We start from the raw sequence: 14,399 nt of genomic DNA, 5'->3' as shown, positions 1-14,399 counted from the left end.
CTATACATCTTGACATGTGAATTATTTCCATAAATGCTGATTTTTGTCTCATCACTGAACAGTATTTTGCGTCATTGTTCACTAGTCCAATCCTTGTAAGTTTTGCTCTCTGCACATGCATTGTACGTTGTTTTTGTGTTAAGCATGACTTTTTAACAACCCTATGTGAACGTAAACCCATGAATGTCAACTTACTTCTCACTGTACGTGAAGGAACATTGATACTAGATGCTTCATGCCCACTCGCTGCAAGATCTTGTAATGACTAAAATCTGTAAGACAGAATCATTGCAATGCATTGGTCTGCCTAAGAGAGGATTCCACTTTTTGACATCTGCCAATTCAACCACTTTTATGCACTCCGCCTCAAGAATCTTAGTGAAATTAGTTTAGAAGTAAATGGAGAAAAAACTAAATGCATGGGAGTTCGCCATGACCTTAATACTGCAATTTGCGGGTTAGTTAAGAGATCGAATTTAATACTTTCGACGAAGTGGATAGCTTCAAATATCTAAGATCAACATTAACAGACCAAAACCTTATCCACGAAGAAATTAAATGTCGATTGAAAGCAAAAAAAAACTCATTATTGTTATTTTCAAAATCCCTTGTTTTCGCTAATTCGATCGAAGAATTTAAATCTTAAAGCACACAAACCGATAATTATGTAAGTTGTGCTGTATGGTTGCAGAGCTTGATCGCTTACATTGACGAAAGAACGTAGACTAAAAGTATTTGAGAATAAGATCCTGAGGCGAATATTTGAACCCTGCAGGAACGGAGATGAAGAATGGTGAAAGCTTTATAACGATGAACTTCATAATTTTAACCGTTTATCTAACATCGTTACGATCATTAAGTCCAGGACGTTCAAGTGGGGAGGTCATGTAGAAAGAATGGAATAAATAGAAATGTTTTAAAAGCTTTAATTGGAAATCCAATTGGGAAAAAGACCATTAGGCAGATCTAGGCGCAGATAAGAGAACAATATAAATATGGATCTCGCAGAAATAGCAATACAAAGTAGAAAGTGAATCCAGTTGGCTAAGGACAGAAGTCAATGGAATGCTTCTGCGAAATTGAACCTCCGAGTACCTGAGATCATAAAGTTAAGCCCAGTTTAAATTGCTTTTTTCCCAAAATCACATCTATATTGTTATATCCTAAATGTATAGGATTTGGTTTCATATACTTATTACCAGGTCCGCAACCAGAGGGAGGGCTAGGGGGCCTGGCCCCCCTAAACTTGTCGTGTCCCCTCCAGATCTCAGTATAAAAATCACAATTTAGATATTTGTAAGAAAATTTTTAATGACTTGGCTCCTCTAACATATTCATGGTCTCCCAAACCTCTATGCAGGGCCATAACTTGTAAGGGCAGGGGACAACTGCCCCCCAGGGAAGCTCCCTGCCGTTCGAGGGGGCCTAGTTTAAGACAAAATTTTCATAATCCATGTACGATTCGAGCATGAAATTATAAACGAAGCGTCAAACAGGTTCACTACAGTACATAAACAAAACAGCACACAAAAGGTAAATAAAACAAAAATGAGTTGTGGGCCCATTTCAGTAATATATATATATATATATATATATATATATATATATATATATATATATATATATATATATATATATATATATATATATATATATATATACTATTAGGTGCCCTTGAAATAATATTTATTCGGATGGCTTTGGCTTTGAGATTTGTCAATATTGTTCCCTTAATTGCCATGTATGGAACGGGCCCAGGGACGTGCGAGAGGGCACACACACACACCACAAAGAGTAAGAAAAAGATGGAAAGAAGGTGCCTATTTTCGAATTTTGCGGGAGAGTCCAAAACAACTTTTTGAAGGGGGCCCAAATATTAATGATTGTTCCCCAGAAAAAAAATTAACTTACGTCGCTGCCTCTGTGGCTGGTTTCGGGCCTGTTTATTATAATGAAATTACTCTGGCTCGTCATAAGTAGATACAGTATGTTTTTTCGTTTTCACCGGAACCCACAAGAACGAATTCAATTCCGGAAGAATCCCTTCCAAGCCTGGAAAAGTAGCAATCTTTCACTCAACACATATGCATTTGAAAACACACCCAAAGGAATACATTTCCATGATTTCCTGTAATAGTGTATCCGGTGTTTATTGGCCAATGAAAAGGTAATAAGTCTGATTTGAGGGATGAAGTTCGCATCTAGTAATTAAAGTGCGAGTACGTGCTATTTTGGAACTATTTTTTTGTTCTTAATTGTTACAAAGTTTGGAAAAGAAAAAATCGTCAACATCATTTCACATTTAAATTACATTATGTTCTTAAAATCTCATTTACTTGCAGTTATACACACAAGCTTTGCCTTAAGAGCGTTTTACGATCTTCTCTCTGTGAGTAAGAAAACATGAGAGTTCCATTCAATTAATGGTAATTCCAAAAGCACGATACTCTCGTCTGCGAACAGCAATAACTTGCTAGATTTGATGTTAAAATCTAGCAATAAGAAGAAGAATTTAAAGAATCCTAAAATAATCGTTGCGTTCGTATGTAAAGAACAAAACTAAAACTTAAAGGAAACGGCTTTTAAAGAAATTCAACAGATGGCAGTGAGAGGCTTGATTTTGGTTTGTATTCGTTTGGTCGTTAAACTTATGCAACAGCCATAAAATAAGTTTAAAACTTTTAAATATCTTTGGAAGCTTTCTTTAATCAAAATACCTTTTATTCTTTCTGTGTACTTCACTCAAGTAATAATGAACATATTTAAATAAAATCAAGGTAAGACTTGAGGTAATGCGTGAACATTACTTAAAATCATCAATTAAGCGTAGGTTCGGAACTATCACTTAAGAGTCTTCATCCCGGCAAAATTAAAATACCGCTAATTTTACAGTAATTATGTGATATCTTCAAATAGATAAAAGATAATCGAAATGTGGAACAAGAGCGCCCTAGACAATATTATTTTACATGAGATACCGTTATCACAACTCACTTATCTGCTTTCGATTTCGAGCCATTTTGAAAATCGGCATTTATTTTCGCGTTTCTAAACAGCTGAAAACGGAAAGCCACTAGGTGACTTGTGATAACGGTACCTCACGCAAAATAATATTGTCTAGGGCGCTATTGATTCATATTTCAATTATCTTTTATCTATTTGAAGATATCACAAAATTTTGTAAAATTAGCGGTATTTTAATTTCGCCGGGATGAAGACTCTTAACAATATTGCCAGATTGAGCTACAATTAGCGGATTGGGTGACTTTTTAAGTGTCCTCGTTATTCAATTTTAAATTGGGCGACACGCTCCTTTTGGGCTACTTTTGAATTATCTGCAGGCTCTAACTCTTAAGGGTCCTCACTACAGCGAAATTAAACTACCGCTAATTTAAGCGTTTTTCTGCAATATCTTCAAAACAAATAAAAAATATTGAAAATCAGAAACGTAGTAAACTAGACAATACGATTTTCCATGTGATACCTTTAAAACAATTCACCTATCTGTTTTTGGTATACCGCTATTTACAGAACCCGCACAAATGCTAAATCTATCTTCAGTTCCAAATCGAAAACAGATAGGTGAATTCTCCTTTAGCCTCACCGGCATAACCGTGGGACGTAAAACTCAAACAGATAGGTGAATTGTGGTAAAGGTATCACATGAAAAATCGTATTGTCTAGTTTACTACGTTTCTGCTTTTAGAATATTTTTATTTGTTTTGAAGATATTGCACAAAAAACTCTAAAATTAGCGGTAGTTTAATTTCGCTTGAGTGAAGACCCTTTAAAATACACTACTTTCTTATTTTTACATATGAAATTACAATTTATACAATAAAACTTCTGTTTGCTGAATATTATGTTCACGAGGATCAATAGTTTTAATAAAACTAACATGTTCAATACTAGTTTAGTTCATGCTTTAGTACTTTTTAATCTCCAGATTTGACAACACTATTCTTTTGTTGATTTTATGCTGTTGCAGTATCACTGACAGTGTTGAAGTCTCAGGAATGCATAGGCCTAATACATGCACGCAGTTATGTAAACGTGAACATCGCAGATTTAATTGTCCTACTATATTATTCATATTATTATAACGACTAAATGGGGATAAAATAAAAAAACTTCAAAAAATTTATGGCTCCTAGATAAAGAATTTAGAGAATGAATTGAAAAAGTGTGGAATATCAGTGAAAACTCATAGCATAAAGGTTGTAAAGTGTATTTAAGAACCTACAAAGCTGACTTAAGCAAACATGTCTCCTTGAAAATCAAAAAGGTCGCCCATTATATGCTATCACCGTCTACCCAGTTAATTCCACACTGTAGTTCTACTGCTCCTGATGTATAATAGTAAGTAGTTTGCCCCAACACATCAGCGCCAACAGACTGAACTGCGGTTGCCTTTTGACCGTTGCCAACCCAGACATCTGACATTTCCAACTCCAGGTCTTTCTATTAAATCGATATATGTGATTAGTAAAAGTGTATATCTGCAAAATAATTCATTTTTACGTTTGGGCTACAAATAGTTCAGCCTCACAACTTTTTGATCTTCAAATCTGGCAACACTGTCACTTAACTCAGTATGATGTGCTTATTCCATAGAAAATATAGAAACTCGATTTAGGAGCCATTGAAAAATTTTTTGGTCCCTGATCCAAGATCCAATAAATTTCAATATTTTTTTTTTCTTATTTCTCTTATATCTGGAGAACTATATATAGTGTAATCAAGCTCAAACTATCACTTAACTCAGGATGATGTGCTAATTCCGTATAAAATATGAGAACTCGATTTAGAGGTAGTTCAAAACTTTTGTGGCTCCTGATTCAAAAACTAATTATTTATTAGCCAAGATCACAATCTTTTGATGCATCTTTTGGGATCATTCCCAAAATTCTTGGCCAAGATCGCAATATTCTGTATTTTTAAATGAGAGTTTTTTTTCCCTAAGAATTAAACTTTCCACAAGCCTACAAAATTATGAATGTATAATATGGTCGAAATTGAGAAGACAAAAAATTTAGGAGTGCACAATTTAGTCACCCATTGCTATTGGTAGTCTGATAACATACTTCCTACATCGAAGCACCTAACTATGAGAAGGAACTAAGCACGAATGAAGAATGTTTTTTCTTTGTGTGTGTGAGTGAGAGTGTGTGTGTGTGTGTGAAGTTGATCTAATATTGGAAATTGGAAATTCGTGCATTTGTGGTGTAAACTGTAAACATGTCTCTAAGGTAACTAACGCATAGTCAAAGTCTAAAACTGAACTGCGGTTTTCGTTTGATTTTACTATTTTCCCCCGATTGTAGTGGTATAATACATTGTATGTAATTTACCATCATGCAAACGTGATAGTGAAATTTTAAACTGTGATGATTTCTTCCTTTTTTGTTTGTTTTAGAAAGCAATTTAGCTGCACGAGAAGGCATTCCACTATATCACAAACTTTTAACTACTCGTCCATTGTAGTAAAGGTTCCAATATGTCAGAAGACCTAGCGCATACTCTTATATTGGAGATTTCCTGTTCATCATCAACTTTTACACAAATCAACATAGAACAATTTTGCTTCGAAATTATTTCAAATAATTGTAAGTAATCCTATGATTTCCTTCTAAGTTAACGTATCTTCGAGTGCGTTGTATTTCTGTTAAGTAGCCTAAATCTAGCTACTACTCTACGCATACAGAATGAGAATACTGTTAGTGCCAAACGACTTACGGTCTAATTGGAAAACGTCGAGTGTTGCACAGTAGCTAGCTAATCTGCATAGCCCTACGTCTAACCTATACACTATCATTTTATCAACACTTGTGGTCAATTTAGAAGCTAATTTTGTTAGTCTACAATAGATAATGAATAGAGTATAATTCAGTCTGTTGTATACGCGGCCTCGAAACCTATATAAGATGGTTCGGAAGTGGGCGTACCCCTAATTAGTGTTTTCTGACAGTTTTAGGTTTTACCCACATTTGTTTGGTAACATTACCTGGCATTGTCTGGCAACATTGCTATCCATAATCATTTGTTTTCTGCTTGGGAACAGTTATTGCCTGAATCAGACGTTTCCTGGGCGCTTGATTGCAAGAGGTTGTGCATCTTCACCAGCTCCCTTTGCCTGGCATTCAAGAAGTCCTGATTTGAGGACACTAGATAATGCTCTCTTAGGTTCCATAAAGCAACAAGTAAGAAACATTCGATATCACACAACGCAGGAATTACGAGCAGCTGTGGAACACGCCTTCACCTTCGTGAGTCCGGAGTATCTCAAAACAACTGCGAGAATTTGGCGCAGAATTCAGCTGTGTTGCGACATGGGTGGTGATCATACCGATGTTTATGACTTAAGACTTCAAGGTAGCTGAGTACAGACATTCTACCATAACTAACACTATACTGTTGAAACTAAAGGGGTGGGTACACCCACTTCCAGAGCAACCTGTAGTGTCATTTTAAGATTTTCTCAAGGAAGATTGTAAAATGTTCATGTTTATCATTACTATATTAGTATAATGCTTTAATAATTTACAAAAAGGCATTGTGTCTCGAACCCAGGGGTAAATTGCCTTTCTTCCCTTCCCCAAATAACTGCCTTGCTAATGCGATTGCTTAAATGTAAACAAAGGTTTCAGTAAATAACTAACTAACTAACTAACTAACTAACTAACTCTATGGCCTATGGAACCCGTAGGTTCAGTGCCGCGTTCACAAAAGCTCTCCACTGACTTCTATCCTTAGCTAATTGGATCCAGTTTCTACTTTGTATTCCTATTTCTGCGAGATCCATCTTAATATTATCCTCCCATCTGCGCCTAGGTCTTCCTAATGGTCGTTTTCCTATGGGTCTACCAGTCAAGACTTTGAAAGCGTTTCTACTTTCTTCCATTCTAGCTACATGACCTGCCCACCTAAGCCTCCTAGACTTGACGACCCTAACAATGTTGGGTAAACCGTATAAAATATGTAGTTCCTCGTTATGAAGCTTCCGCCATTCCCCATTCTCGTTCCTCTTGGGTCCGGATATTCTTCTCAGGATCCTGTTCTCAAATACTTTCAGTCTATGTTCTTCCCTCAGAGTAAGCGACCATGTTTCGCAACCATACAGAACAACAGGCATGATTATCGTTTTATATATTTTAAGCTTCAAATTCCTCGACAGAACTCGCGACGACAAGAGATTTTGAACCGAATAGTAACACGAATTCCCTGCTTTTAGTCGACATTTAATTTCTTCGTGAATATGATTTTCGTCTGTTAACATTGATCCTAAATATTTGAAAGTATCCACTTTTTCAAAAGTATTATTTAATATTTTAACGCCTCCACAATTTGCCGTATTACGGTCCCGACGCACTTCCATGTATTTAGTTTTCTCTGCATTTACTTCTAAACCCATGTCCCTGCAAGCGTTTAATAATATCTCTGCATTTATTTCTACTGTTCTCCTATCCCCTATTAAATTTACATCATCAGCATGTGCCATAACCTGGTGAATGCCGTTCAACTCTAGGCCCTGGTTGCTATCTTTGATTTTTCTTATGGCGTATTCCAGCACAAAGTTAAATAATAAAGGCGACAACGCATCTCCTTGTTTCAGGCCATTTTCGACGTGGAAGCTCGCGGACAAAAATTTTCCTACCCGGACTTTACTTTGGGATTCACTTAAACATATCTTAATTAATCTAATTAGCTTTCTCGGTATTCCAAGCTCTGTAAGAACTTGTATAATGTTTCTCTCCTAACAGAGTCGTAAGCCTTTCTGAAATCAATAAATAGTTGATGTACCGGGGTATTGTATTCCCACTTCTTTTCGAGTATTTGGCGAATGGTAAATATTTGGTCGATAGTTGATCGATTTCGTCTAAATCCGCACTGATAATCTCCAATAATTTCATCTGCGTATGGGATCAGTCTTGCTAATAGAATATTTGAAAGGATTTTATAGGATGTTGACTGAAGAGAAATGCCTCGATAATTATTACAGTCAGTTTTGTCGCCTTTCTTGTGAATTGGAACAATGATTGACTCTTTCCACTCTTGTGGCAATTCTTCCTTGTTCCAGATAAGGAGAATGAGTTTGTGTATCTTGTTCCACAATTTTTCGCCTCCAGCTAAAATTAACTCAGCCGGAATTTCATCTACACCCGGAGATTTGTGTTTCTTTAATTTCTTTATAGCGGCTTCCACTTCTATTCGATTGGGTTCTGAAATATACGGTTCTGCGGTGTGTATCTCCTTTTCTCCACGCACATTAGTTTTTGGCTGCGTGTTCAGCAAATCGTCAAAGAAATCTTTCCATCTATTTAAGAGGCTATCCGTATCAGTGAGAACTGTTCCGTCAGATTTCTTTAATATATAAGCACGAGGTTGATAGCCTTTCTTAAATTCGCTGATCCCCTTATACATGTCCCGAATATTTTTATTTTTACTATTATCTTCAAGTTCCTTAATTTTAGCTTTCAAAAAATCCCGTTTCTTTGTTCTAAAAGTTTTGGAAGTTTCCCGCCTGATATCTGCGAAATTTTGTGAAGTTATTTCATTCGGATTTTGTAGCCACCGTAATTTTGCCTGTTTTCTCTTCTCTGCTAGTTTAATGCATTCTTGGTCGAACCATGGTTTGTTCCTACGTATTTCCGCGTGTCCCAATTTTTCTATTGCTGAACTTTTAATGCTATCTCTAATTTCAATCCAAGTACCCTCAACACTAGTGCACTCCGAGTCTTCTAAAACCGAGAATCTATTCGAAACTTCAATCTGGTATTCCTCTCTTACCTGGCTCTCTTCTAATTTCTTTAAATTAAATCTCTCCGTTTTCAGACATTGAGTATTACATTTATTCAACGATAATCTCTCCCGTATTATCGCTGCTACCAGGTAGTGATCAGTGTCACAATCAGCCCCTCTAAACGACCGGACGTCAATTATGCTAGATTGTCTTCTTCTATCTACTAAAACGTGATCAATTTGATTATGTGTTTTTCCGTCTGGTGATGTCCAAGTGTATTTATGAACGTCGCGATGTGGGAATTTTGTACTCTTCACGATTAGGTTTATGGATGTTGCAAAGTTCACGAGTCTAACACCGTTGTCATTACTTTCCTTATGCAAACTTTCGTTCCCTATAATCGGTTTGAAAATATCCTCTCGTCCTACTTTCGCATTGAAATCCCCTAATAGAATTTTCATATGGTATCGCGGGAGTTGGTCAAATATCCGTTCCACTTCTTCGTAAAAACTATCTTTTATATCGTCACCCTTATCTTCAGTTGGGACATGTACATTTAAAACAATAATATCACACCACCGTCCCTTAAGAGTAATAAAAGAAAGTCTGTCAGTAACAAATTCAACCCGTTTAATTGCTGGTAATATTCGTTTGTGAACGAAAAACCCTGTTCCTAACTGGTGATTTTTATTTCCTTCCCCGTAAAAGAACGTAAAATTTCCGGAATTCTCAGATCCATTTCCTTCCCACCTAACTTCCTGAACTCCTACTAAGTCCATCCTGTATTTCTCTAACTCACTCGTTACAGATTTTAACGCGCCTGCCCTATAAAGACTTCTAATATTCCATGTTCCATGTTCAGTAAATAAATATAGAATATAAATTTAAAAAATATAAATAAAAATCTTATTTTACGTAGCTCGCAAGTTAAATGTAAAAATGTTATATGTTAATCTCTTCGATGAAAACTTTATTATCATAGTTATTCTTGATATGGACTCTTTTATCTGAAGGATATCAGACCCATGCCGAGTATACATCCAAAAGATTGCATCTCTAGACACACTTTCGGAGGACAGACGAATATTTTTATTAGATGCGTCTTCAAATGCTCTTTCCAATTTACCACAGAATCGTCTTCGGAGCGCTTAAAAAAAAAAAAAAAAAAAAAAAAAAAAAAACTCGTTCCTCAGTACAGAAGTTAAAGTGTGAAAAAGTTCTAAATGATAATTGTTTAGAATATCAGTGGATAATCACGTACAAAACCTCCATTTTTAGCTTGAAATTAAGATCTTTAAGAGACAAAACAGTATCAACATGGAATTACTTTAGCTCTTTTTTTCTCGATAAAATTGGAAAACGTTTCAAAGAGAGACGGGTAGGTACATAGACGCTCCTTCCAATAAAAGAGAGGCAAAAAGATGACAGTATATAGATATATACAGAGAATTCTAACACCAGCTTATCTTTTGCCCTAAGAAGTCCACACAGACACGATTATGATTCTACCTCTGGTGCATGCGTCCTTAGTTCGATCCCAGCTCGCACCAGTGAGCTTTGTGGTGGACAAAGACAGTGTACGTGAGTTTCGTTGGGGTTCTTCCGTTTCCTCTCACTTTCTTCATTCCACCATTTTACTCATTTCTCGTCGTCACTGTCTCCTTTAGCCCAGCCGGCATAATCGTGGGATGGAAAATTTAAAGATTTTACGATTATGATTCTACATCCGTAGACATATGTTGTATTGCAGGAAGAATTACATAGATCTTGTGAAATATTATTAGTATAGTGCCTCCGTTGTAGAAGACGGGTCTTTGATTCCCGGTAGAATCTCTTGTGGTTTTCGTTCCATGCTAACTTATATGTTTACGGTTATTCACGAGATGACATAGGATTTTCATGATAAGAGATGACATCTTCCAATTGAAGGAAATGCAAATTCCGAGAAAAGATACCACTTTGATGACACGTTTCTGAGACGAGATTTACTCAACTCTTCTCTCGTAAGAAAACTCAACTCTTCTCTATATTCACGTTTTGTATAACCTCGCTCGTGAAACGGACTATAAACTTTAAACTGATGAGACATACAAAAAAAAAAAAAACTTGATTTCCTTTCATTTGACACGAAAGTTATTGAGAAAAATTATTTATGGGATAGTAAACTAATCATTTAGAAACTAGGAAAAAGGTTCGTTAGGCCTATATATCCTATTATTTGCAAAATTTGAATGAAACGTAATACATCTTATCTGTACACGTTTGTTTTTATTACTTTGTTTTTTTTTTTTTTTAAGTCTAAATACTGTACTTACCAATTACTGTGAGGTTAATTTGGAAGTTCCTGGTTGGAGAGTTTCGGAAATCCACTCTACACCTGTAGACGCCTTCGTCTTGCGGTTGTACAGTTTCTAACGTAAGATGTGCAGGTTCGGACGCCGTTCGGAAATACGCCCGTGGACCAAAAGCATTGGTTTCCGACCAATGAAGTGCTTCGTTAAACGCTCGTCCTCGCACGTCAAAGCTGAAAAAACAAAAACCATGTAGATAGGATTAGCATTTAATAAGTAAGAGTATTAATTTTATTAAATTCGCCAGAAAATATGCAACTATATTATTATTATTATTATTATTATTATTATTATTATTATTATTATTATTATTATTATTATTATTATTATTATTATTATTATATAGTAGTATTATTAGTGTGCAATAAAATATTATAAGATAATACGCATATTTGCCTGTTGATACATCTCATTGAGTTCAAAAAACTAATGTACATATATGTCTGTTGATTATATCTCATTGAGTTCAACAACGTAATATGCGTATGCCTGTTGATACATTTCATTGAGTTCAACAAACTAATATACGTATATGCTTGTTGATACATCTCATTGAGCTCAACAAACAAATATACATATATGCCTGTTGATTATATCTCATTGAGTTCTAAAATATATAGGTATGTCTGTTGATACACCTCACTGAGTTCAATAAACTAATGCACGTATATGCCTGTTGATATATCTCATTGAGTTCAACAATGTAATATGCGTATGCCTGTTGATACATCTCATTGACTTCAACAAACTAATATACGTATATGCCTCTTGATACACCTCATTGAGTTCAACAAACCAATATACATATAGGCCTGTTGATTATATCTGATTGAGTTCAACAACGTAATATGCGTATGCCTGTTGATATATATCATTGAGTTCAACAAAGTATTATATGTATATACCTGTTGATATATCTCATTTAGTTCAACAAACTAATATACATATATATCTGCTGACATATCTCATTTAGTTTCACAAAGTAATATACGTGTATGCCTGTTAATAGATCTCATTGAGCTCATCTCACCTCTCCCTTTACATATATAGCGCAATCTTTACATAATGGACCAAGGTCACACGTACAACGTCACGAACTCCGTTCATGTTGATAATACAGGTGGAGCTGCGAAGTAAGTCAAAAGCCAATGTATTTTTGAACAAGGTTGTGTGAAAGTACAGCACGGAAAACAATCAAATGTGTTTTCATTTACTAGTTCAAACGGGGACATTCAGCACATCTTGCCGCGAAAAGTATCAATATTGCGTTTGTGTCAAGAGGGATGAATTAACGCAACATATGCTATTGGTTTGTCAAATTTCGCGTTGGTGTAATAGTATTTATAAAAATTAGCTCCATGGCCACGGAACAACAGCGTGTACTGTTGTGTGGAGGAATGATTTTAGTCTCTGCAGTTATCAACGCGCGTCAACTTTTAACATTGTTTACGTTATTGCTGTGGGAAGAGTTTGCAGAAACAGCAAATAGTGATTTTGACACTTTGGCGTTAAGATATTGGTACTACAAACATAGAACGGAGAGTTATTTGCTCATATACAAGTGATTAGTCAGTGGAGATTTAAAAAATGTGAAAATTTGATGTGAAATATTGCAATATCATTGCGAGAACTTAAAGGATCTAGCAAGAGAAGTTAGGGCGAAAGCACTCATCTACTGAGAAACTAAACAAACCATTTGAAAAACCAATTCATGCTGACTACAAGCAGCTAATGAAATTTATGTACGGTTGAGAAATGTTTGAAAGATTAAACTTTATATACACGATTTGCATACGATTTGTACAACCATTTGATATGTTTGGATTCCGACCAATCAAAGACTGTGACAGGAGATTTGTATAAAGTATGAAACTTCTTCATTCGGACGTTATGATGTACCAACGAAACAATGAAATAAAGTTCGTGTTCATGCTAATAAATCAGTTCCAATTACCGCTATACATTGGATTGTTTCAATTTGGGCTCCACAAGGTAGGTTATCTAACATATTATGTACTTTTCGAATCGACTGTCTAATTTGCTTTTCGCTTTGGTTATGCGAACTTTTCCCATAACGGATGCAACGCAATTTCCCATATAAAATGTTCATGGTGCAAGGAAGTCTAATTTCTTCATAGAACAGAAGAGCAATAGTGATCAATTATCGTCTCTAACCTATCATTATTGTGAACAGTATAATGACTAATTTTAACTAACAAACCCGTTAGTTATTGCAAAACATTTTTTTCCTGTTACTTCCAATAGATTGTAATTCGTATGTCAATATTCACTGCTAATAATGTTGTACTTAACGCATTTACATGCACATATACTCATTTTTTGTTACATAAACTTCCAAGTTGAATCTCTCGAATAGTTCTCAATGGTACAGGAATTTTATTAGCGTGTTGCAATCAGCATGAATTGGTCCTTCAAATGATATGCTTAGTTTCTCTGCAGGCCAGTGCTTTCTCACGAACTTCCCTTGTTAGTTCTTTTTGAGGTGCAGTTTTGAGTGAAAAGAAACGGTTTATGATTATCATTGCTGTATAGGTTTTACTGAATTGTACTGAATGTCTTTGTTATACACTAGAAACCCAATGATATGCCCGAGTATGATAAGCATGACATTTTTGCGCAGCCACAAAGCGATAAAGAAACCCTATACATGCTCCGAAGGATGATTATGCGATTCTTTCTTTTGTATGAATCCTTCCTTTGTAAGTGGTACAGACTCTTGTTCAAAATGGACACTTTGAATGAATCTCTGGGTAAGTCTTGCATTGTATAACAAAGATCTATCCTTAGCAAATTCTTCTATTCTTCTATTGTTAACTTACATATCCTTAGCATATGTAAGTTAACAATAATAATCGTTTGGAAAATTATAATGACATAACATAAAGAAACAAATAGGAGATACAGTTTAAAATATTCTAACATCGTTCATGTCGAAGTGAGTCGACGATAAGTAAGGAATAATATTATAGCCAAGAGACCATTTAAGTTTTCGCCATCACCTGACTCGGTCGGGTATCAAGGGAGTCTTTACACTAACTCCATACCTTTAAGGGATGCTTATAAACTGGAAGGGATATGTATAAGAGAGAGAGGGAAGTGGGATTTACATATATGAATGGTTAGAGAAACTATATTTTCTTTCCCTTACTCTCAACATCTATTCCTATCCTCTTTTTGTACACAAGCGTCCATAGAAGGAGGGGAAAGAAAGCATAAACGATAAGATATTTGGAAACAAGTGAGGAATTATGCATAGCAATGACTTCTGGGAGCTATACTGCAGTTGT

General features: G+C 35.5%; 1 protein-coding gene across 2 annotated transcripts in view; it reads right to left on the bottom strand.

Annotated features, from left to right (window-relative positions):
- LOC145664063 (kin of IRRE-like protein 3) overlaps positions 1–14,399 on the bottom strand; it is a 522,782-nt gene that overhangs the window by 345,247 nt on the left and 163,136 nt on the right. For both annotated transcript variants that reach the window (XM_081730403.1, XM_081730404.1), the window contains exon 2: positions 11,056–11,264. In XM_081730403.1, coding sequence (XP_081586529.1) covers positions 11,056–11,264 — 209 coding nt within the window. The remainder of the gene's footprint in view (positions 1–11,055; positions 11,265–14,399) is intronic.

This window comes from Thermobia domestica, chromosome 11 (assembly GCF_964235325.1).
Source record: "Thermobia domestica chromosome 11, izTheDome1.hap1.1, whole genome shotgun sequence".
In the NCBI taxonomy this organism is placed as follows: domain Eukaryota; kingdom Metazoa; phylum Arthropoda; class Insecta; order Zygentoma; family Lepismatidae; genus Thermobia; species Thermobia domestica.
This window is presented reverse-complemented; position numbering and strand designations above follow the sequence as displayed.